Source organism: Saccopteryx leptura, chromosome 9, assembly GCF_036850995.1.
Source record: "Saccopteryx leptura isolate mSacLep1 chromosome 9, mSacLep1_pri_phased_curated, whole genome shotgun sequence".
NCBI lineage: Eukaryota > Metazoa > Chordata > Mammalia > Chiroptera > Emballonuridae > Saccopteryx > Saccopteryx leptura.
In genome coordinates this window covers 23,435,143-23,457,532 of record NC_089511.1, presented here as the reverse complement: position 1 = coordinate 23,457,532, position 22,390 = coordinate 23,435,143, and the positions used below count along the sequence as shown (strand labels likewise).

Below are 22,390 nucleotides of genomic sequence, written 5' to 3'. Positions count from 1 at the left end.
TTTCCCAGTTCTGCTGCTGCCTGGGAGGGGCTGGCTGAGTCACAGTGGTTTCCCTATTCCGGGTCTCAGTTTCCCTTTGCGTACAACAGAATGAGGAACAGTGGTGCTAGCTCACTTCTGGGAATCTGACAAAGCAAGTGAACCGTCTTGGGGAACAAACACCAAAATACATTATCAGTTGATCAACCATCTTTATTCAACACTTGCCCCCTTCAGGCACCTCTGCTGTTCTCTGGGTCTGTGCCATTATTTCCAGGGATGGCACTGAATCAGGGCCCAATCCAATGGGCAAGATCCACACAAAAGCAACTATGAAACTGTAGCCATGTGGCAGAATTAATGCCACAGTGGAAGAGACTGCCACGGGCTAACTGGGCTGACCGGGAGTGCCATTTGAGTCAGGTCTTAAAGAGCAGGCATTCTTCGGGCTAGAAAACGGAAGGCACGGCATGACACGGCACTGCGGGCACAGGGAAGACGCACACGCAGGGGAGCACGAGGAGTCAGGTGTGTGGAAGGAGTGGCCAGTCAAAGAAAATGACAATCGGGAGAAGTTTGCCAGCAATGGGTGACATGCTCAGTTCTGTTGTAATCAGGCCCTTCTGGTGGCAGCCTCGAGAGGCTGGGCCGGCGTGGGGCAGGTGGGACTGGAGACTGAGGACTCCCCACAGAACACCGCAGCTACCAGGTCAGGAAGGGGAGGCTGAAGTATGGCCGAGGCCATGGGAGAGAGCGGGACTTTTCAAAGCAGCTGCCTAGACTCACTATCTAATCAGTTGGCGTCCACCATAGCAGGTACACTGCTTGCCTGTTGCCTAAATGGAGGTCTCAAGTTTGCCCAAAGAATTTTAAAGATAGTCCAGTTCAAACAGTACCAATTAATTAGTCTACATGGCTCCAGCTCAGTGTCAGAAACCTCCTAGTAATTAGAGCTGTTCAAAGATAAATGTGCTATCCTATGAGGCAGTGACCATTCCTGCAAAAACACTGGTCAATGAGGGGCTGGGCAGGGTTTGATAAAGATTTAACACAGCAAGTCGTGTGGGGCAGATGTGCCAGACACTGTGCAAACAGGTGAACAAAGCTGGCCTGGCTCCTGAGCGGTGCCTGTGAAGCAGAGATACGTTGAGATGTGCAAATGGCCTGTGATGTGCCTCTTCCTTTGATCTTTATAGGCTGAAATTCCACCCCGCCCACCCCAGGGGCTGAGAGTTAAGGATAAACAAAAGGCCTCCGGGTGGATGCTCAACGTCAATTTTATAGGTTCCTCACTCCCAAAGCAGTGTTATAATAAGGCCCAGCAAGAATGGTTCTATATAAACCCCTGTAGTTTTCCAAACTGGACAAACCAGCTAGGTGAGGCCATCATCTGCAAGGGCTCCTCTGAGTATTGATACAGCCCCTTGAGAAAAGCCCTGCAGACATGACAGCAAGCAGCTGAAGCATTGGTGGTTCAGTGGTAGAATTCTCGCCTGCCACGCGGGAGGCCCGGGTTCGATTCCCGGCCAATGCAATGCTGTTCTTTTTTTTTTTTTTTTTTTGCCATTCCCCAGGCAGGTTTCCTCCTCACACACCGATCCAGCTGGAAGAGCCAGGCTCCTCAACCATGCCAGGTCTGCAGCAGCCAAAGGCGCCGTGACTCTAACCACACCTCCCTGCTCAGTGAGCGCATGAGCCGCCCAGGTGGGTTCTCCAGAGAGACTCTGCTGGATGTGGGACCAAGACCTTCATGCCCTTCGCCACGGAGAGGACTCCTGCTGCACCCCCTCATTCTTGGCCAGTCTCCAGCAGGAAGCTGGGATGAAACCTGAGAACTGTAAAACAGCTCAACACACATGTGAGCATGGAATGGGAGGGCCCACACTGCAGAGACCTCAGAGGGGACAAAGTCACCGCAAGTGTCAATGTGCTTTGGGCCAGGACTTGAGCTCTAGTTTCCGTCTGGAGGTGTGAAGGCACATCAAACACACACACACACTCACTCTCTCCTGCTTCCTGCCTCCACATAAGCTTTCTGCTCTTGCAGCTGTGCCAATGAGGCAGCGTTAAAATACCTAGCCTTATATTTTGAGTCAGTATATATACAAAGAGGTTCAGGACCGGAATTAAAGGGAGGTATTCACACAGCTGCTGACAGCTGGAGCATTGGTGGTTCAGTGGTAGAATTCTCGCCTGCCACGCGGGAGGCCCGGGTTCGATTCCCGGCCAATGCAGCAGCAAACTTTTTTAAATCCTAAGAGATTAGATTTGAGATCTCACACTACCTAAAGAATTTGTAAATAGTCTGAGGACTGAGAATGATTTGTATTCCACAAAGATCTAGAATCTGTATCTTCTTGTTTTTGAGAAGCCCAGGAAAAACCAAAGCCACTGAAAGCAGCTGTGCCTCCCACTCCTGCCCGGACAGCCTGTGGGGCGCTCTGGCTACCAGCTGCACCTGAGGCCGCAAGGCCGAGCTTCTGCCCTGAGTGGGTTAGAGCAGCACCAGCAGCGCAGCGAGTACACCCACAGGTTTCAGCAGCGGGTCCAGAGGACAGCCACCTGCCAGCAGCACCCGAGGCCACCAGGCCGAGCTTCTGCCCTGAGCGGGTTAGAGCAGCACCAGCAGGCAGCGAGCACACCCACAGGTCTCAGCAGCGGTCCGGAGGACAGCCACCTGCCAGCAGCACCCGAGGCCACCAGGCCGAGCTTCTGCCCTGAGCGGGTTCAAGCAGCACCAGCAGCGGCAGCGAGCACACCCACAGGTCTCAGCAGCGGTCCGGAGGACAGCCACCTGCCAGCAGCACCCGAGGCTGCCAGGCCGAGCTTCTGCCCTGAGCGGGTTCGAGCAGCACCAGCAGCGGCAGGGAGCACACCCACAGGTGTCAGCAGCGGTCCGGAGGACAGCCACCTGCCAGCAGCACCCGAGGCCGCCACGCCGCCAGGCCGAGCTTCTGCCCTGAGCGGGTTAGAGCAGCACCAGCAGCGGCAGCGAGCACACCCACAGGTCTCAGCAGTGAGTCTGGAGGACAGCCACCTGCCAACAGCACCCGAGGCCGCCAGGCCGCCAGGCCGAGCTTCTGCCCTGAGCGGGTTAGAGCAGCACCAGCAGCGGCAGCGAGCACACCCACAGGTCTCAGCAGCGAGTCTGGAGGACAGCCACCTGCCAGCAGCACCCGAGGCCGCCAGGCCGAGCTTCTGCCCTGAGCGGGTTAGAGCAGCACCAGCAGCGGCAGCGAGCACACCCACAGGTCTCAGCAGCAGGTCCAGAGGACAGCCACCTGCCAGCAGCACCCGAGGCCAGGCCGAGCTTCTGCCCTGAGCGGGTTAGAGCAGCACCAGCAGCGGCAGCGAGCACACCCACAGGTCTCAGCAGCGGGTCCAGAGGACAGCCACCTGCCAGCAGCACAGGCCATCCTGGAAGCACCTCCTCCCTCGTCTCCTTGTTTTGGGTCACAAATGGTCCCTGAGCACCTGGAAAGGACACCCCTCCCTGCTCCAGAGCCAGCCTACGGGTTGCATGCCCTGCCCTTGAGGGACTCTTTGCTGGGTGGGGTGTGGGGAGGAAACAAGAGCATATATAAGAACTTCTGTGCAAAGAAGAAAAAAACCTCTGATGAGAAGGTACAAAGTGAGGAGGGAGAGGGCAGGAAAGAAGACTATCTCCAGAGGGGAGGGAACCCGCTGTGGCTTTATGAGGCCCGCATGGGAGGGGGTGCTGAAGATGAGTAGGGGTCGTCAGGAGCGGTCCAGGACGAAGCAGCCCAGACAGGAGCAGCGTGAACAAAGGCTCCGAGGAAGGGAGGCACTTGGTTTGGTAAAGGACACAGGTTGAAGAAAGGTGGGGACAGGGCTGGGGAAGCGGTCAGCCCGGTGCTAGGCAAAGGAACTGGCACTGACCTCTGGTGGCAGTGAGGAGCCACAGCAAGTCAGAGGACTGCTGTGCCGGTGCTATGGATTTGAGGACTACAGAGGCTTCCAGACTCTGAATGGTGTGGAAGAGCATGAGGAAAAAGGCTCTACTCTGGGTAACAGCTTGTATGAGTAACAGGGTCTCCGGATGGGAGGAGAATGGGAACGGGGGATCTTTACACACACCCCCCACTGTGCAGGTCCAGCAGCGCCCTCCCCCACCCCGAATCCTACCAGGGCTTACATCAGGGCACCCCAGGCCACTATGGAGATGACGGCTGTTCAAACCCTGAGGCCCCGGAGCCCCAAGCCTCTACTGTCTGCCTCTGGTACTTAGGGGCAGAATGGTCTTCTGTCCAGGAAGATAAGACAAACATCAGGAAACCACGAGAACACCTTCTCTTTAATACCATCAGCTCAGAGAGCACTGGCCCTTTGGGCCAACCCCTGGGCCACACCATGAATCTAGCCCAGGACCAGGCGGACCTCTCTAGTCCCAATGCCCAGCTGCCCAGCATAACTTTCCTCTCCAGCCAGACCCGCCTCTCACTGGGCCCAGCTCCCTCTACTCCTTATTCCCTTCCCGTCTGCCCCTCAGCCTATCCACCCGCCTGCTTTCCTTGGCTGTCCCAGGAAGTGACCACTCCTCTCAATACTGAAGCCCTCAGTGACCCCGGATTCTGCGCCCGCAAGGCAATGGCGAAGTCACCTACTCCTTCTCATGTATATACATTTCTATCTCCACAGCTCCTGGTAAAGTCCTGAGGACAGACCAGCCCCACGATTCTTCGCGCCTCAGTGCCGGCCCACCTGGGGATGGATCTGTGAAGGTGGCAGGCTGAAGGATGGCGCAAGTTGTAGGGCAAACACAGACAAAGCCCCTACTGCCATACTGGTGACAATGGGGATAAGCTACACCTAACCTGTTGGGTTAATCAGTATTATTTTTAGACAGTCCTAAGCTCTTAGTGTTATATAATTCAAGTTGCCTTTACCAGGACCACTAAATAAATGCCCACTGAGAATAGCCAGGTCATCGGAGCCGAAGGGCTCCTGCCAAGGCGTGAAGGAGGACTAACCCCGTCCAGGTGCTCCAAAGCAGCCCCAGGCGACAGGACTCGGCCCTCTGCCTCACAGGGGACATGCAGAGGGAAGAGCTCAGCTACAAAGGGCGGCAGAACAAGCAACGTTTAAAATCCAGGCGCCCCAGTGCTGGCCTCGTCTCTTCAAAGACCACACTGTTTCCTTTCATCTCTAGGCTGCAGGTCACAGGTGGGGGTTCTAAAGCTGAACTGGTTTTGAAGTCAATATTTAGCTCGGACTCTCACGCTCACAAATCCCTGCGACCTTCATTGATGCGAAGGTCACCGGAAACACTGTTTCATGGGTCAGAGGAGAGAAGCTGCTTCTGCCCAGCCTCTCTGAAGTGCTGGAAACCAGCCGACAGAGTGCCCTCTAGAGCAGGCATCCCCAAACTACGGCCCGCGGGCCGCATGCAGCCCCCTAAGGCCATTTATCCGGCCCCCGCTGCACTTCCGGAAGGGGCACCTCTTTCATTGGTGGTCAGTGAGAGGACCACTGTATGTGGCGGCCCTCCAGCGGTCTGAGGGACAGTGAACTGGCCCCGTGTGTAAAAAGTTTGGAGGTTGGGAAGAGCCTCCACTCTCAACTGGCCTGAGGTGCTGCAGGATGGCAGAAACAGCCTTTCCCTAGAAGGCACAAACCCCCACGCTGGCCAGCTCCAAGCCTGTGACACCGCCCCAACACCACCGCACAAAGTGCCACACCAACCACCCCCTCCTTGATAGGAGGACAGTGTAAGACATTTAGAATCATCATCAGCCAAAGGAGAGCATGGGGCCCCTGTCTCAGCAACACAACCACAGTCCCTCACTGGACCCTTTGGTCTCTGAGACACAGCACAGGGACAATTACACAAGGACTGGTAAGCTGACCACTTGCTAGCACTATGCTATTTCAGTTAATCCTCAGAACCTCCTTCTGTAGTTACTATTATTTCATCTTCTGATCATGGAGGATCTGAACCCCTGATATGCTTACAAAGCCCTTTCAACTGTAGGCCAGTTCCTCTCTGCCATCTCCTTAAACCATGTCAGCTGCAAAGTGCACACACTCAATTCCAGAGGGCATTTCCCTTGGGTGGAACCGAGGCCCCAAGTGAGACAGCTTTCCCCAGTCATTTCTGCACTGCTCAGGGAGTGCAGATGAGGCGCTTACTTGAAATATTCTGACGTGAAGCTCCAGAGCTGGGCTTCTACTGTGAAGGCAGGAAACAGAAAACCATTTGCTGAGCACTTCCTATATGGTAGGGCAATGTGCTAGATCAGGCGTCCCCAACATACGGCCTGAAGGCTGCATGCGGACCCCTGAGGCCATTTATTCGCCCCCCCCCCCCCCCACCGCCGCACTTCCAGAAGGGGCACCTCTTTCATTGGTGGTCAGTGAGAGGAGCACTGTATGTGGCGGCCCTCCAACGGTCTGAGGGACAGTGAACTGGCTCCCTGTGTAAAAAGTTTGGGGACCCCTGTGCTAGATGCTTTACCTGCATTACCTAATTTAAACCTTCACACAACCACTGACTTAGGTACTATAATATCCATTTTACAGATGGGGAAACTGAGGCTCAGAGACATTCAGAAACACTTGGGGTCACACACTTATAGAGAGTAGGTGACGAAATCATACCTAGGTTTTTCTGACTCAAAAGTCTAAATTCTCACTGTTACACTATCCCCCTCCTCCAACAGCAGAGCCACTCTCTGCTGGATGCCTACTGGGCGCCAGGCACGCTATGTGTAATATTTCATTTAACCCCACTCCCATTTCATTGGTGATGTCCAAATGTCCCAGCCAGGAGCTGGCCGAGTTTTAGTCACTGTGCTCACGTTTCTATGTCTTCAGGTTGGAAGGTAGGGCTGATAATTTCAATAACTTTACCTGTTTTGAGAGAACTAAATAAGACAAAGCACGCAATATGCTCTGCACTGCACATGCTCATATAACAGTATTGGTGCAAAGTTGGAACCTAGTTCCCTATGTACAATAACATGCTCTACTCAGATGGCATATCCAGGCCAGTTTCCCAAAGAGAATCTAGTAAACATCTCCATCTGCTGAGTATTTAATCTGGTTTCCATTTGCTTACTAGTCTCTAATAATTGAATAGGAAAAGCTGAACACTTGCCTCTGCAGAAAAGCCCGAGTTAATTAATAAAATAAACTGAGCACCCATTGGATAGAATCAGCAGAAAAACCATAAAGGAAAACTGAGTCAGAGAAAGCAGGAGATATGTTTGGATTTCAGGTGACAATTGTGACCCTTAATGAGTCTTTCCCTCACATTGTAATAAAACACCATAGGCATTCTTATTTTTTAAAATTGAGATATAACTGACACACCACATATTCGTTCTTTTAACGTGGTTTTTAGTATGTTCACACAAAGTTTTGCAACCATCACCACAATCACTTTTACAATATTTTTTATCATCCTAAGAAACCGTGTACCCACAAGAAGTCACTCCTTATTTCCCCTAACCCCCACCCCGAAGCCCTAGGCAACCATTAATCCACTCTGTCTCTATGGATTTGCCTATTCTAGATCTTTCATAGAAATGTAATTATGTAATACAGTGGTCCCCAACCCCCGGGCTGCAGACCGGTACCAGTCCATGGGCCATCTGGTACCAGTCCGCAGAGAAAGAATAAATAACTTACATTATTTCCGTTTTATTTATATTTAAGTCTGAATGATGTTTTTTTTTGTTTTTGTTTTTTTTCATTTTTCTGAAGCTGGAAACAGGGAGAGACAGTCAGACAGACTCCCGCATGCGCCCGACCGGGATCCACCCGGCACGCCCACCAGGGGGCGATGCTCTGCCCCCCAGGGGGTGATGCTCTGCCCCTCCTGGGCGTCGCCATGTTGCGACTAGAGCCACTCTAGCGCCTGAGGCAGAGGCCACAGAGCCATCCCCAGCGCCCGGGCCATCTTTGCTCCAATGGAGCCTTGGCTGCGGGAGGGGAAGAGAGAGACAGAGAGGAAAGCGCAGCAGAGGGGTGGAGAAGCAAATGGGCGCTTCTCCTGTGTGCCCTGGCCGGGAATCGAACCCCGGTCCTCCACACGCTAGGCCGACGCTCTACCGCTGAGCCAACCGGCCAGGGCTGAATGATGTTTTATTTTTTATTTTATTTTATTTATTATTTATTATTTATTTATTTATTTTACAGAGACAGTGAGTCAGAGAGAGAGATAGACAGGGACAGACAGACAGGAACAGAGAGAGATGAGAAGCATCAATCATCAGTTTTTCATTGAGCGTTGCAACACCTTAGTTGTTCATTGATTGCTTTCTCATATGTGCCTTGACCGCGGGCTCTCGGCAGACCGAGTAACCCCTTGCTGGAGCCAGTGACCTTGGGTTCAAGCTGGTGAGCTTTTGCTCAAATCAGATGAGCCCGCGCTCAAGCTAGAGACCTTGGGGTCTCGAACCTGGGTCCTCAGCATCCCAGTCTGACGCTCTATTCACTGAGCCACCGCCTGGTCAGGCGATGTTTTATTTTTAAAAAATGACCAGATTCCCTGTTACATCCGTCTAAGACTCACTCTTGACGCTTGTCTCGGTCACATGATACATTTATCTGTCCCACCCTAAAGGCCGGTCCGTGAAAATATTTTCTGACATTAAACCAGTCTGTGGCCCAAAAAAGGTTGGGGACCACTGATGTAATACATGGTCTTTTGTGATTGGCTTTTTCATTTAGCATGTTTTCAAGGTGCATTTTTTTTTTTTTGTATTTTTCTGAAGCTGGAAACGGGGAGAGATAGTCAGACAGACTCCCGCATGCGCCCGACTGGGATCCACCCGGCACGCCCACCAGGGGCTACGCTCTGCCTACCAGGGGGCGATGCTCTGCCCCTCCGGGGCGTCACTCTGCCGTGACCAGAGCCACTCTAGCACCTGGGGCAGAGGCCAAGGAGCCATCCCCAGCGCCCGGGCCATCTTTGCTCCAATGGAGCCTTGGCTGCGGGAGGGGAAGAGAGAGAGAGAGAGGAAGGGGGGTTGGAGAAGCAAATGGGCGCTACTCCTATGTGCCCTGGCTGGGAATCGAACCCGGGTCTCCTGCACGCAGGCTGACGCTCTACCGCTGAGCCAACCGGTCAGGGCCAAGGTGCATTTTTTTAAGAGAAGGAAACTGAGGAGCAGGAGGTTAAACCAGAGGTCACAACTCAAATGCTTGCAGTGGCCAGGCAGGAGATACAAGAGAGAAGGCCCAGGGGCACAACATAGGCTGTGGTGAACCTGTCCACACCGAAGGAGACTGGCAGGCCCAGGCCCTGGTTGGAAAGGGGAGGGGGAGGCCCTCAGGTTCCCAGAGCTGCTATGTGGGAATGTGGGCTCCACAGAACCGCAATGAAGAAATTCTCAACTTAAAATACCCTGTGATCCAGGCTAAAATGAATAGGTCTGTGGGCGGGACACAGTCCCTGGCTGCCAATCTGTGACCCCCACATTAAGCAATTTGCTGAGAGGCCCACTGCTAATAAAGAGCCAAGCCGGGTGGAATTCTGACCTCTTACTCTAAAAATTAAGCCACTTGGTAAAAATATGTGTCCCCACAGAGGTGGTAGCCTCCGAAGAGCCAGGTCAAACTCAACAGTTCAACCTTCAACTGATCACAGAGTGCCGGGATCCTTGTCCCCCCAACCCCCGGAAGCTCTAATCCCACGAGTCGACTCTTGAGTGTCGGCGCTTTCAAAGGCCTGGCCTGGGCACCTACATTTGCTGCTTATGGAACTCAAAGTTCAGGGACGCTAGAGACTTGACACTAAGCCCATTCTTGGTTACCATGAAGGGCATCAACTCTTCCAAAGTGCAGTGTGAGGGCCCTGCCAGCACCGTTAGGACACGGTACCCCAAGAACAAGAGGCACCTCAACAGAGCGAGCACCGCCCCGTTATCCTGCCCGTGTCTGCTGGCATTTCTCCCCACACTGGAGTCTCTGGAGAGCACAGCCTGGGGTCTTCCAACTGCTGTGTCTAGACTGCTCAGACTATATTCCCACAAACCTTGAAACAGCCTTTCTAAAATCTTAGTCTAAGTGCCTTATCCTTTAAAAAAACCTGGTCTGGAGCATGCTGGAGTGAGCCTGTGGGGGTTAAAGCTCTCCAGGACTGTGCACAACGGGCTCACTCATTTCGCCCTCTAACCCTGGTCATGTAACACAGCCCGGCCCTGAGATTCTCGAGTCCAGGGGTCCTTCAGGGGAGCCAAGCATCCATCTCTGGGCAGTTTTAGTGTGAGAGGTTTGCCATCAAGATAAAACACCCTCTCTTATTAGGAATGTTAATCCCTCACTGAACACCATATGCAGTATTGGATCTGTCACCTGAGCAGACGGACTTTGGAAAACTGAAAGTGGCAGTCAAAACAACCATGGGGCTGTTCATGTGTGAAATTTTTAAAATTAACTATATGGCCCCTTTTTGATCAATACCACCAGGCCTCATTTCCTGATAAATACTCATTAGTGAACTAAGCAATAATTAAAATAACCAGAAGTACTTTTTCTGACCCGCCATAATGAATCAACATCATTTGAAACTGACAAAGTGGCTTTTTTGGTCTCTGCAGAAAAGAATCCAAAGTAGTTCTTCTCCGCAATGTCACAGTCCTGCCCGTGGCCTGGAGGATCACCAACCTGGAGCACCTGGGCGACGACTTCACCGTGTCCGTGATGCAGGGCACCGTCCCCCCCAAGGCCGAGTACAGCCTGCACGCGCACTTCCAGCCCTCCAAGCCCAACAACATCAAGAAGGCGATTCGATTGGAGGTGAGGCCTCACCCACCCTCAGGCTAGGTCATCAAAATGTGTATACTTTGGGTTCCTTGACACACAAAGTATCACACACACACTACCAATGCATACACGCTACCCACACACACACACACAGCCAGGTCTCCCCATCTAATCCCATTGGACAACCCTCAACCCACAATATCTTGCTCTGCACACACTGTAAGCTCCCTAAAGACAGTCCTGTGCATAGCTGATTTCCCAGTGCTGAGAATGGAGCCCTCAATCAATGCAGAGTGAGTGAGTGAGTGAGTGAATGAATGAATGGATGAATGAATGGTGTTACCATCCCTAGGTGAGCATTACAATCCTGATTTCACACCCCGAACTCAGTCACCCCTCACATTCCTGTCTCAGAAAATGTCACCTCCACCCAGTTGCTCCCACAGATATCTAAGAATCATCCTTGATGTCCCCCTTTTCCTGATGGCCTCCCCCCCAACCTAGTCCCCCAACAAGTCTTGTCAACTGTCTCCCTGTGTGTGTCCATCCACTTCTGTCTACACTGCGGCTACCACCCTCGTCCAGGCCGCCTGCAGTGTCTCTCCCCGGGACTTCTGCAGAGGCTTCCTGACTGGCCTCTCTCCTCACATTCCCCACAAGTGTCTGGAGAGTTCAGGAAAGTGTTAGTCATCCTCCTTCCTAACGCGCTCTGCTGCCTTCCAGCGCAGTGAGCATAAAGCCCAGGGTCCTGAGCCGCTTCGGAAGCCCTGCCTGCCTCTCTAGCTGTCCCTCACTCCACCCTGCTCTCACCCACTGGCTCCCATCACATGGTCTTTCAACTTTGTCCATTGTCCTTAGGTTGTGTGGGGAGTTTTGAGCCTTTTGAGATAGATGAACCTGGGGTTCTTTAGTTTTGTTTTTTTAACGTAGGTTCTAACTGTGAAACTGTTAAATTACTTATCCTTAAAGAGTCTGTTTCCAAATCTGTTAAATTGGGTAACACTACCTAGTTCATAGGGCAGTCATGCAAAATAAATGACACAAGTGATGCATGATGGCCAAACAAAAGGAAGCTTCTCTATCCTCCTCCCCACAAATCAGGCAAACACTGCTTTACACACAATCACTTAAAAAAATCACTGTGGCCCTGGCCGGTTGGCTCAGTGGTAGAGCGTCGGCCTGGCGTGCAGAAGTCCCGGGTTCAATTCCCGGCCAGGGCACACAGGAGAAGCGCCCAACTGCTTCTCCGCCCCTCCCCCTCTCCTTCCTCTCTGTCTCTCTCTTCCCCTCCCCCAGCCGAGGCTCCATTGGAGCAAAAGATGGCCCGGGCGCTGGGGATGGCTCCTTGGCCTCTGCCCCAGGAGCTAGAGTGGCTCTGGTCGTGACAGAGCGACGCCCCCGAGGGGCAGAGCATCGCCCCCTGGTGGGCAGAGCATCGCCCCTGGTGGACGTGCCGGGTGGATCCCAGTCGGGCACATGCGGGAGTCTGTCTGACTGCCTCTCCGGTTTCCAGCTTCAGAGAAATACACACACACACACACACACACACACACACACACATACACACACACACACAAAATCACTATTATGGACTAATGCCCCCCCCCCCCCCCAATTCATATGTTGAAGTCCCAAACTCCATCATGATTGTACAGTGGTCCCCTTATCTACAGTTTTGCATCTTGTGGTTTTAGTTACTCGTGGTCAACTGTGGTCTGAGAACATGAAATGAAAAATCCCATAATGAAGCAATCCATAAGTTTTCAATTGCGTGTCGTTCTGAGTAGCATGAGGAAATCCTATGCTGTCTTCCCAGGGACATGAATCATCCCTTTGTCCAGGGCAGGGGTCCCCAAACTGCGGCCCCCTGAGGCCATTTATCCGGCCCCCGCCGCACTTCCGGAAGGGGCACCTCTTTCATTGGTGGTCAGTGAGAGGAGCATAGTTCCCATTGAAATACTGGTCAGTTTGTTGATTTAAATTTACTTGTTCTTTATTTTAAATATTGTATTTGTTCCCATTTTGTTTTTTTACTTTAAAATAAGATATGTGCAGTGTGCATAGGGATTTGTTCATAGTTTTTTTTATAGTCTGGCCCTCCAACGGTCTGAGGGACAGTGAACTGGCCCCCTGTGTAAAAAGTTTGGGGACCCCTGGTCCAGGGTATACAAGTTATATATGTATAGTACAGTAAGATGTTTTGAAAGAGACCACATTCATATAACTTTACATAGTATATTATTATTATTATTTATTTTAAGTGAGAGTAGGGAGACAGAGAGACAGACTCCTGCATGCGCTCTGACTGGGATCCACCTGGTAACCCGCATCTGGAGCCGATGTTCGGCCCATCTGGGGCCATGCTTGCAACTGAGCTATTTTTAGTGCCTGAGGTGGAGGCTTGAAGGAGCCATCCTCAGTAACTGGGGCCAACGTGCTAAAACCAATCAAGCCATGGCTGTGGGAGGAAAAGAGACAGAGAAAATGAGGAAGGGAGGGAGAAGCAGATAGTTGCCTCTCCTGTGTGTGCTGACCAGGGATTGAACCCAGGACTTCCACATGCTGGGTTGATGCTCTACCGCTGAGCCAACCAGCCAGGGCCACAGTGTATTATTATAATTACTCTATTTTATTATTTATTGTTAATATCTTACTGTGCCTACTTTATAAATTAAACTTTATCACAGGTATGTATGTATGTATAGAAAAAAACTTCATATACACAATGTTTGGTACTATCTGTGGTTCCAGATACCTACTGGAGGTCTTGGAATGTATCCCCTGTGGGTCAGGGGGTGCTATGTACTCTAAGGAACGTATAAAACCGGATACTCCTCATTCCAAATATGGCCGAGGAAGGCTAGAAACTGCCTGTAGGGTCTTCTAGGCCAGCGCTCCTCAAACTTTTTTAATTTTTTATTTTTTTAGAAAGAGTAAACAATATTTTTATTAGAATTATTGAGCGTAAGCTCAGTAGTTTTTTTAAATTAATTTTAATGGGGTGACATTGATAAAGCAAGGTACATACGTTCAGAGAAAACATCTCTAGGTTATTTTGACATTTGATTATGCTGTATTCCCATCACCCAAAGTCCAGTTGTCTTCCGTCACCTTCTAACTGGTTTTCTTTGTGCCTCTCCCTTCCCCCAACCCCCCTTCTCCTCCCCCCCCACCCCGTAACCCCCACACTCGTCCATGTTTCTGAGTCCTCAAACTTTAATATGAACATATATCACTCAAGGATCTTGTGAAAATGTATATTCTGATTCACAGGTCTGGGTAAGGCTGAGGAATTGCTTTCTAACAAGCTCCCAGGTGAGCCTAATAATGCTGGCCTGTGGGCTACACTTTTGAGTGGTAAAGCGCTTAGATTGCAATGTTATTTCCTCACTGAAAATGTATGGTCATCTATTCATTTAGACATCAATTGTCAAATGCCACCACACACTGTGCTAAGTGCTGAGGATAAACAGAACAGGATCTCCGCTCTTAAGGAGTTCCTAGTCCAGTTAAGGCCATAGGGGGTTGTTCTGAATTCAACAAAACAAGGGCAATGTTTAGTACAAATCGAACCCAATAATTAAAGGCAAAATCCTTACAGTCCGCAGAGTAAAAGCACTTACACAGGTTGTGCTGGAGGCAACAATAATCCTGAGATAGATACCTCTGTTCAAGGGCTCAACAGATGATTCAAGCAATGATAAAACCCGAGTTCCTGAGAAGCGGAGTGGGTGATGGACAAAACTGGGTGTCAATGTACCTTAAAAGCCAATAAAACCCACGGACATGGAGACATGTCTATACATCGCCTCTCTTACTTTATTTTTATTTTTATTTTTTTTATTTTTTTCCTGAAGCTGGAAACGGGGAGAGACAGTCAGACAGACTCCTGCATGTGCCCGACCGGGATCCACCCGGCACGCCCACCAGGGGCGATGCTCTGCCCCTTCAGGACGTAGCCACTCTAGCGCCTGGGGCAGAGGCCAAGGAGCCATCCCCAGCGCCCGGCCATCTTTGCTCCAATGGAGCTTTGGCTGCAGGAGGGGAAGAGAGAGACAGAGAGGAAGGAGGGGGGTGGTGGTGGAGAAGCAAATGGGTGCTTCTCCTATGTGCCCTGGCCAGGAAATTGAACCCGGGTCCCCCGCACGCCAGGCCGACGCTCTACCGCTGAGCCAACCGGCCAGGGCTGCCTCTCTTACTTTATATAGCAATACTCATCATTGAAACTTGCTAGAATGGGTGAGAACCCAGTATAAACAAGAAGCAATATGAAAAAAGAGGAGCCAAGAATGTAGTCCTTGATGAGAGAAGAAACAGGGGGTTTTGGACATAACGAATGTTAGAGCTGAATGGGAGGGTCCTCTTAGCAAAGTGCAAACTCTTTAGTCGAGGAGGAAACTAAGACCCAAAGCAGGCAAGGCACTGATTCTCAACCTAGGCAATTCTGCACCCCCAGGGGACATCTGGCAATGTCTGGAGACATTTTTGGTTGTTACAACTGACAGGGCAGAAATACAATCCATATTCCCTAACTCCCAGACTGCTGTTCCCTCAGTTTCACAGCCTGCTTCTTTCCCCTTTTGAAATAACCCACCCACCTGACTTGATCACAAGATCTGACTGGAAGAAAATACAAATGTAAAACAGTAGAAGAAAAATTTGAATATAACATTTCCAGTTAAACAACCTGTTTTGTACATTGGGAAATAAAGCATAATGTTGTATCATGGTTACACATACATGTAATAAGACTGCAGAAGCTAGAAAAGTCTAATTATTTCTACTTCCACTTGCAGGTAAGGGTGCTAGGCAGACACGAGACAAACAGCCCTCTGAGCCTTGAGATCTTGAGGCTTTGAATCTGGTTTTTCCATCTGGTCACCTAACAGTCCCTTTCACTTCTCGGGAACTGAGAAGGAAATGAGGCAGGTCAACTCATTAGCAAATTCTCATGCTTCCCACCCCTCTCCCATCGGAGAGGCCACTCGCTGATATACTGGTTTGCATGGAGACCACACTGAAGACGCCCCACGTGCCAGGCACTGTGCTAAGCTCTGAGCAGGCACCATATCGCTTCATTCCCACGGCAACCCTAAGCTCTACACATACATTACGTTACCTCAATCCCACGGCAGCCCTTTGGCCATCAGGAGGTTAAATAACTTGGCCCAAGTCACATGGCCAGTCAGAAGCAAAGCTGGGATTCCCAATCTCCCGCTCTTAAACACCCCGCTAAAGGCAAAACGCAAGGCAGCAACACTGGCAAGAAAAGCCTGAGCCCCAGGGAGCGGGACCCCTGCAGGGCCAGGGTGGGGTCCCGTCTCCGCTCCCCACGCCCCGCTCTGGATGCCTGCGGCTCTTACTTCTCGATCTCCAGCGCTGCAACCTTCCGCTTTTCGTAGAGCTTGTCATTGAGGGCGCGCACGATGTTGGGCGTGAGCGGCGCGAAGTCCTTCTCGGGATTCATGGTGGCAACTCGGGGTGCCCCTCGGAGCCCCGCGACTGCCCGGGCCGCGCCGGGGGCCAGGGGAGTCTGCGGTTTCGCGCTGCCTCCGGCGCCGGCTCATGGACCACGCCGCCCCGGACCCGCCTGCCTCGCTTCGCTGCCGCGCGCTGCCTCGGAACCCCGGCCTGGACCCCGCCCCCGCACACTTGCCCCCAGCGACTCACTAGAGTAGCTCCAGCCCGGCACCTGCCGCGCTCAAGGGGCGGCAGCCATGTTACACGCTCACGTGACACTGCCGCACCTTTCGCCTTCCGCCTCGAGGACCCGCCCCCTTCAGCCACGCCCCCGCACGCCGGCTGACTGTGAGTTGGCCACGCCCCCGCAAAGGCTCCACCTCCTCCTCTCATACTCCTGCCTTCCGTTCCGCGTTGCATGAGTGTGGTTTGAGATCTGCTTGGTGGGATGGGTATCATTTGCGTTCAGTTGCTCCCACGAGGTAGGCATGGTGCATAGTGGGCTTCTTCAGACGTTCGTGAGTAGGAAGGGCTCTTGGAGCAGGACTTTAGCATAATTTATTCAATACTTACTGAATCACTATCTAGTCACCAATTTCGCTTGTGTCAACGTTTCCCAAATTGGAGTGACACCTCCATGATTTTTGTCATATCCCAGTCACTTGTACTATTATTTTAAAAACATTTTCCTCAAATCAACTCACTTAAAAACTTAAATTCCTGCCCTGGCCGGTTGGCTCAGTGGTGGAGCGTCGGCCTGGCGTGCGGGAGTCCCGGGTTCGATTCCAGGCCAGGGCACACAGGAGAAGCGCCCATCTGCTTCTCCACCCCTCCCCCTCTCCTTCCTCTCTGTCTCTCTCTTCCCCTCCCGCAGCCAAAGCTCCATTGGAGCAAAGTTTGCCCAGGTGCTGAGGATGGCTCTGTGGCCTCTGCCTCAGGCGCTGGAATGGCTCTGATTGCGGCAGAGCATCGCCCCCTGGTGGGCGTGCCGGGTGGAACCCGGTCGGGCTCATGCGGGAGTCTGTCTGACTGCCTCCCTGTTTTCAACTTCAGAAAAATAAAAAACAAACAAACAAAAAACAAATCTTAAATTCCTACTATATCCTTGCTTATGCCCTAAAATCATGAATTTGAATAGTTACAAAATTTTCTAAAACATTGAAATAAATTCTCAATTAGAAACGGTACTACCTGTCTACCCCCCTAAAATCTCAGTTATCAATAGTCATTGTCACCCCACCAATTGGGACTTGGAATGTGCTTACCAGGCTTTGATACCTGGAAGGGCTAGGTTGCAGACAACAGAAACCCCAAATCTGTTGCGTGTAGGTCCCCAAATGGATCCACTATCAAGTAGTCCCTCCAAGTGCTATATTAAAATGGTGGAACAGAAATTGAGGATATGTGGTTTTTAAAAAGTACTTTATAAACTCTGTGGCTAAAGATGCAGTAATAGGGAGATGCATCCGAGTTTCTTATTGTAACCTTCTACAGTGGACAGGGGTTTAGGGCACAGTAGAGCCCAAATGAGTATTAAATGTGGACATAACACATGGTAGAACTTTTCTCTGAGTGAAAGGTATGCCTATAAAGCTTATAACAATCTTGAAAATGGAGTATTATCCTCAACCCATACATTAGAACCTATGGGACTCAAGTGAGGGGCTATGGTAGGCAGAATTCTAAGATGGTCCCCAAGATTCCCACCCTATTGGGTGGGTACATGCCCTATATTATCGCTTCCCCTTAAGGGTGGCCAAAACTTGTAAATATGATGGGCTGTCACATTAACAATTATTATATTATGTATGTAGCAGAAGAGATTTTGCAGATGCAATTAAGGTCCCTAATCAGTTGACCCTCAGTTGATTAAAGAGGTGTGTGTGTGTGGGGGGGATTATCCTGGGTTTGATCTACTCAGGCAAGGCCTTAAAAGAAGTGAGAAGAGGTTTAAAGAAATTCTCCCCATGGCCTTGAAGAGTAAAACTAACAACAGTGAACTATCTATAACTAACTCCATGTAGTGAGGACCTTATGGTGGACTCTAGTTGCCAAGAAAATGGGGACTTCAGTTATATGGCTGCCGAGAAATGAATGTTGTCAACACAATGAGGGAGCTCAGAGGTGGGTCTTTCCCTAGTTGAGCCTCTAGATGAGGATGCAGCTGGCTGGCATCTTGATTTCAGCCTGAGAGACCGTGAGCCAGGAGCCCAGTTCAGTCCATTCCCGACCCAGGGAAACTGACATAAGAAATTGTGGTGCTTCACACTGCTAGGTTTGTGGCAATCTGTTGTGTAGCCACAGGAAACAAATACAGGAGCTAACTCAAACTCAGTAAGTCATTGAGGAATCATGTCTAGAAAAACCTGTGAAAATGTACTTTTGTTTACTATTTTGTTTACTATTTAAAAGCTATTGTTCACAGTTTTTAAAACCTTTGCCAACAAGCCCTGGCCGGTTGGCTCAGCGGTAGAGCGTCGGCCTGGCGTGCGGGGGACCAGGGTTCGATTCCCGGCCAGGGCACATAGGAGAAGTGCCCATTTGCTTCTCCACCCCCACCCCTTCCTTCCTCTCTGTCTCTCTCTTCCCCTCCTGCAGCCAGGGCTCCATTGGAGCAAAGATGGCCCGGGCGCTGGGGATGGCTCCTTGGCCTCTGCCCCAGGCGCTGGAGTGGCTCTGGTCCGCAGCAGAGCGACGCTCCAGAGGGGCAGAGCATCGCCTCCTGGTGGGCAGAGCGTCGCCCCCTGGTGGGCGTGCCGGGTGGATCCTGGTCGGGCGCATGCGGGAGTCTGTCTGACTGTCTCTCCCCGTTTCCAGCTTCAGAAAAATACAAAACAAACAAACAAACAAAAAAAAAAAACCTTTGCCAACAAAATCCAATGAATGAAGATTTATCTCCAGAGAAAATGTATCGCTTAGTGATTTCTACCTCTTACCTGGATACCAGGTAGCACTAATAAGGACATTTCCAAATGTCTTGCAAGTTTTATATCTTTAGGATTTTGAAGATGGCTGATACAAAAAAAAGAAAAAATCCAATCAGTGGGAATGGTTTGGACCTATTTCTCCAGTGGGTGGGTATTCATTTCCACTGGAACCATATGTAATATAATATCTCATCTGCTTCTTTTGCTGCTTGGTTTGACTTTTTCTGAAAGGTGAACCCAGTCCCTCCAGAGTCATAAATATACAGGTTTTTTTTTTTAAATAATTGAAACAATAAGGAAATGTTTTTTACCAGAAGGAACTCTTCTCCTGAGATCACATTCTGGACTAGGTTGCTAAGATACCAGTTTCTTACTCAAGGTCCAAAACAATGCTTTGTCTAACCTTTAGTTCAGAAGTTCCCAGAAAGAAGTGGTTTCTTTTCTCTATCTTGGAAAATGCCAACTAAATGAGGTTATTTATGCATAATTGCACTGTCATTGGTTCTGAGAATAAAGCCCAACAGTCACCGTGGCCTTCTCACCTTCTCTATGTGCTCACTTCCCTGACCCTGGGGGCCAGCCCTGCCCGGGTCTGGCATGCTCAGACACTTCTAGACTAGTGGGTAATTGATGCTCCTGGTTGCACGCTGGCCTTCTTGTCACAGTTAACTCATCTGCATCTGTGTGATGCCATAAGCAGACTTGCTAAGACTCCCTCTTTTGGACTCTAATGAAGAGTATTAGGTCTGTGGCTTCGACAAAGGCTCAAGTTCTGCTAGTGGCCTTCAAAGCAGCGCTCTCAAATACAGTGTGTACACCATCCCCTACAGATGTCATTCCCATGTAGATTCTAGCTCAGCAAGTTGGGCGGGGCCTGAGACCCTGCCTTCCTGACAAGTTCTCAGGTGATGCTGATGTGAGGAGGCTGAGGCTTCAGAGCCTCAGTGGGACTCTCAGGCCCACAGCAGCAGCAGCGGCGGGAACTTGGCAGCGATGCAAATTCTCGAGCCCACCCAATCCTGCTAATTCAGGCTGGGCAGTCTGAGGGTGGGGCCCGGCAGTTGTGGTGTAGCCCTCTGGTTGATTCTGATAGGCACTAAAATTTGAGAACCACTGGCTTATTCAGACTGTATATTTGCTGGTCACAGCACCAGCTCGATCTCCGCGTCCTCTCACTGCTGCTTAGTGCTTTCTTTGCTCGTTTAACCACTGGGTAAATCTGTCATCCAGTTCTTTGTCTTTATGCCCATTGGCAGCATTCCTCACGGTTATAAAAATGAACTATTAAGTACAGGTCTGCAAATACGTTAGAAAAAGCTTCATTTGCTCCCAGCTGTGGGTAGAGTGTTCTGGGCTGTAGAAGAATATGAGGGTTCATTAAAGCCCAGGTTGCTGGGCCTACCCTGGAGCTTCTGACTCAAAAGGTCTGGGGTGACCCGAGAATTTGTATTTGTAAGGTCTACTGGAAAGTTCTGTCCATTTTTGGAATAAAACAAAATACAAATTTTTCTTACCATCAATAAACTTTATTAAATAATATAATTGCCATTATTATTAATGATTTCTTGCCAGTGTGAGGGCAATTTGTATATCCCATTTTTGAAAAATGTTTTATCTTTTGATGCGAAAAATTGAACCAGTGCTTGTTTGATATCTTCTTCATTTTTGAATTTTTTGCCCTTCCTTCAAAAAATTTTGTAAGGACAAAAACAAGTGATAGTCGGAGGGTGCTAAGTCCGGGGAATATGGTGGATGCGACAGACATGCTTCTGTAGCATTTCTTCCTTGTTGAAATTCGTAAAAGTTACAGTGGCGTAAATGAACTTTATCAGTAGCCATGGGTACACTATGGCTTCACACATAAGACTAACGTGAATCAACTTTGTTTTAGTTAATTTGCTACGTCAGTATGTATACATTAAGTGATAAAAATAGAGAGGCACACATGCGCCAAATAAACATGTGCTTACGTGTCGAAACTTGTGATAGAAATGGACAGAACTTTCCGGTAGACCTTATATTTTTCATAAATTTCCAAGGAATGCTGCTGCGGGTGGTCCAGGGACTCTTATTGAGAACCACTACTTGGAAGCATTGGTCCCCAAATGCCCGCCCTCTTTCATGCCTTTCTGCTTTCTTTCAGGGAGGCCGTGGGGGATGAGAAGGGTGGAGCGGGTGGGGGCAGGGGAGCCCTCAGGCCTGGGAGTGTGTGCCTGTGTGCGCAGAAGCAAGTCCACTCAAGGGCCAGCCATTTTCTCCTTCTTCCTCTCTTTCTTCTTCTTTATTTTAGTTTTATAGGCATTTAATAATTTACCAATTGATACAATAAGCATGGCCAGTCTTGAATCATCTTGAATCGACCTGGCAGGCCCCAGGGCGAGAGGCAGCTAGATGCCCCACTCCTGCTGGGGGTGGAGCTTCTGCAGGCCTTTCCCCCTGAAGAAAGGCACTGACTTAGAAGACCCCTTTCACATGTATACAAATGGCTGCAGCTTAAACAGAGCAAACTGGGATGTGGTTCTCCCCTGGAACTAGATTCCTGGCCCAGTTGTGGAACTAATGGCTAGGTGGTTGTTTTGATGTGTAGCACTGGTTCTCAACTTTGCTGGACAAGTTTAGAAAAAGTGATGCCCACGTTCCCTCTCTCAGGTCAATTAGATCAGAATTTGGGGAGAGGGGTCCTGGACCAGAGTGAGGTGATTCTGATGTACTGATGGGCCGAGAACCCCTGCTTCACCGGCTGTTGTGTATAGGGCAGTTGGTGGGTGTGGGGAACTAGAGTCTCAATTAGCGTTTTTCCAGGACCCAGCCTTCAGTGAGAAGTTTCTCTGGGGAGCAGATATGGGATTCAGAGATGGAGGGAGATCCCTGGCCCCTGGCCCTGCAGTGATGGCCCTACCTTATCTTTTAGTCGCTTTGAAAATAGTGACTTCTTCAGCTTGCAGAAATAAAATACCCCATCAGAATAGAGTCACGTCTGAGGACTGTTTAAGCCATCGTGTATTTTTAAAAAGAAACTGCAATGCCCCAGCGTCGTGTACTGCCAAGTGCTGTGTAATATAAAAGGTCATGAGTGTTATCCCTGTGTCATCTTATTAAAAATAGGGATTATTTGCATAGTACTTGAGCTTTGGGTATATGTTAAGAAACCAAATGCAGAGACTTGCCCTTGCAAAGTAAATATAGCTCCATTTTGTACAGTTACCACATTTAATATGGAATATATGTACTATACACATATCTTCTGAATATATATAATATGGTAATAAGTGCCTCTAATTGAACGAGGAGGA

The 22,390-nt window shown here is 50.1% G+C and overlaps 1 protein-coding gene and 2 non-coding genes across 4 annotated transcripts in view; 2 read left to right on the top strand and 1 right to left on the bottom strand.

Annotated features, from left to right (window-relative positions):
* Window positions 1-16,461, bottom strand: part of VAC14 (VAC14 component of PIKFYVE complex) — a 103,110-nt gene extending 86,649 nt beyond the window's left edge. The window contains exon 1 of one of the 2 annotated variants that reach the window (XM_066348574.1): window positions 16,381-16,461. Coding sequence is in view for 1 of the 2 variants with exons in the window: in XM_066348573.1 (XP_066204670.1) it covers window positions 16,074-16,177 (104 nt within the window). In the remaining variant the exon portion in view is untranslated. The other variant, XM_066348573.1, reaches the window with a different exon arrangement.
* Window positions 1,443-1,513, top strand: TRNAG-GCC (transfer RNA glycine (anticodon GCC)). The gene has a single exon. It is a non-coding gene; the product is annotated as a tRNA-Gly (tRNA).
* Window positions 2,143-2,213, top strand: TRNAG-GCC (transfer RNA glycine (anticodon GCC)). The gene has a single exon. It is a non-coding gene; the product is annotated as a tRNA-Gly (tRNA).
* Window positions 16,462-22,390: the final 5,929 nt, after the last annotated feature.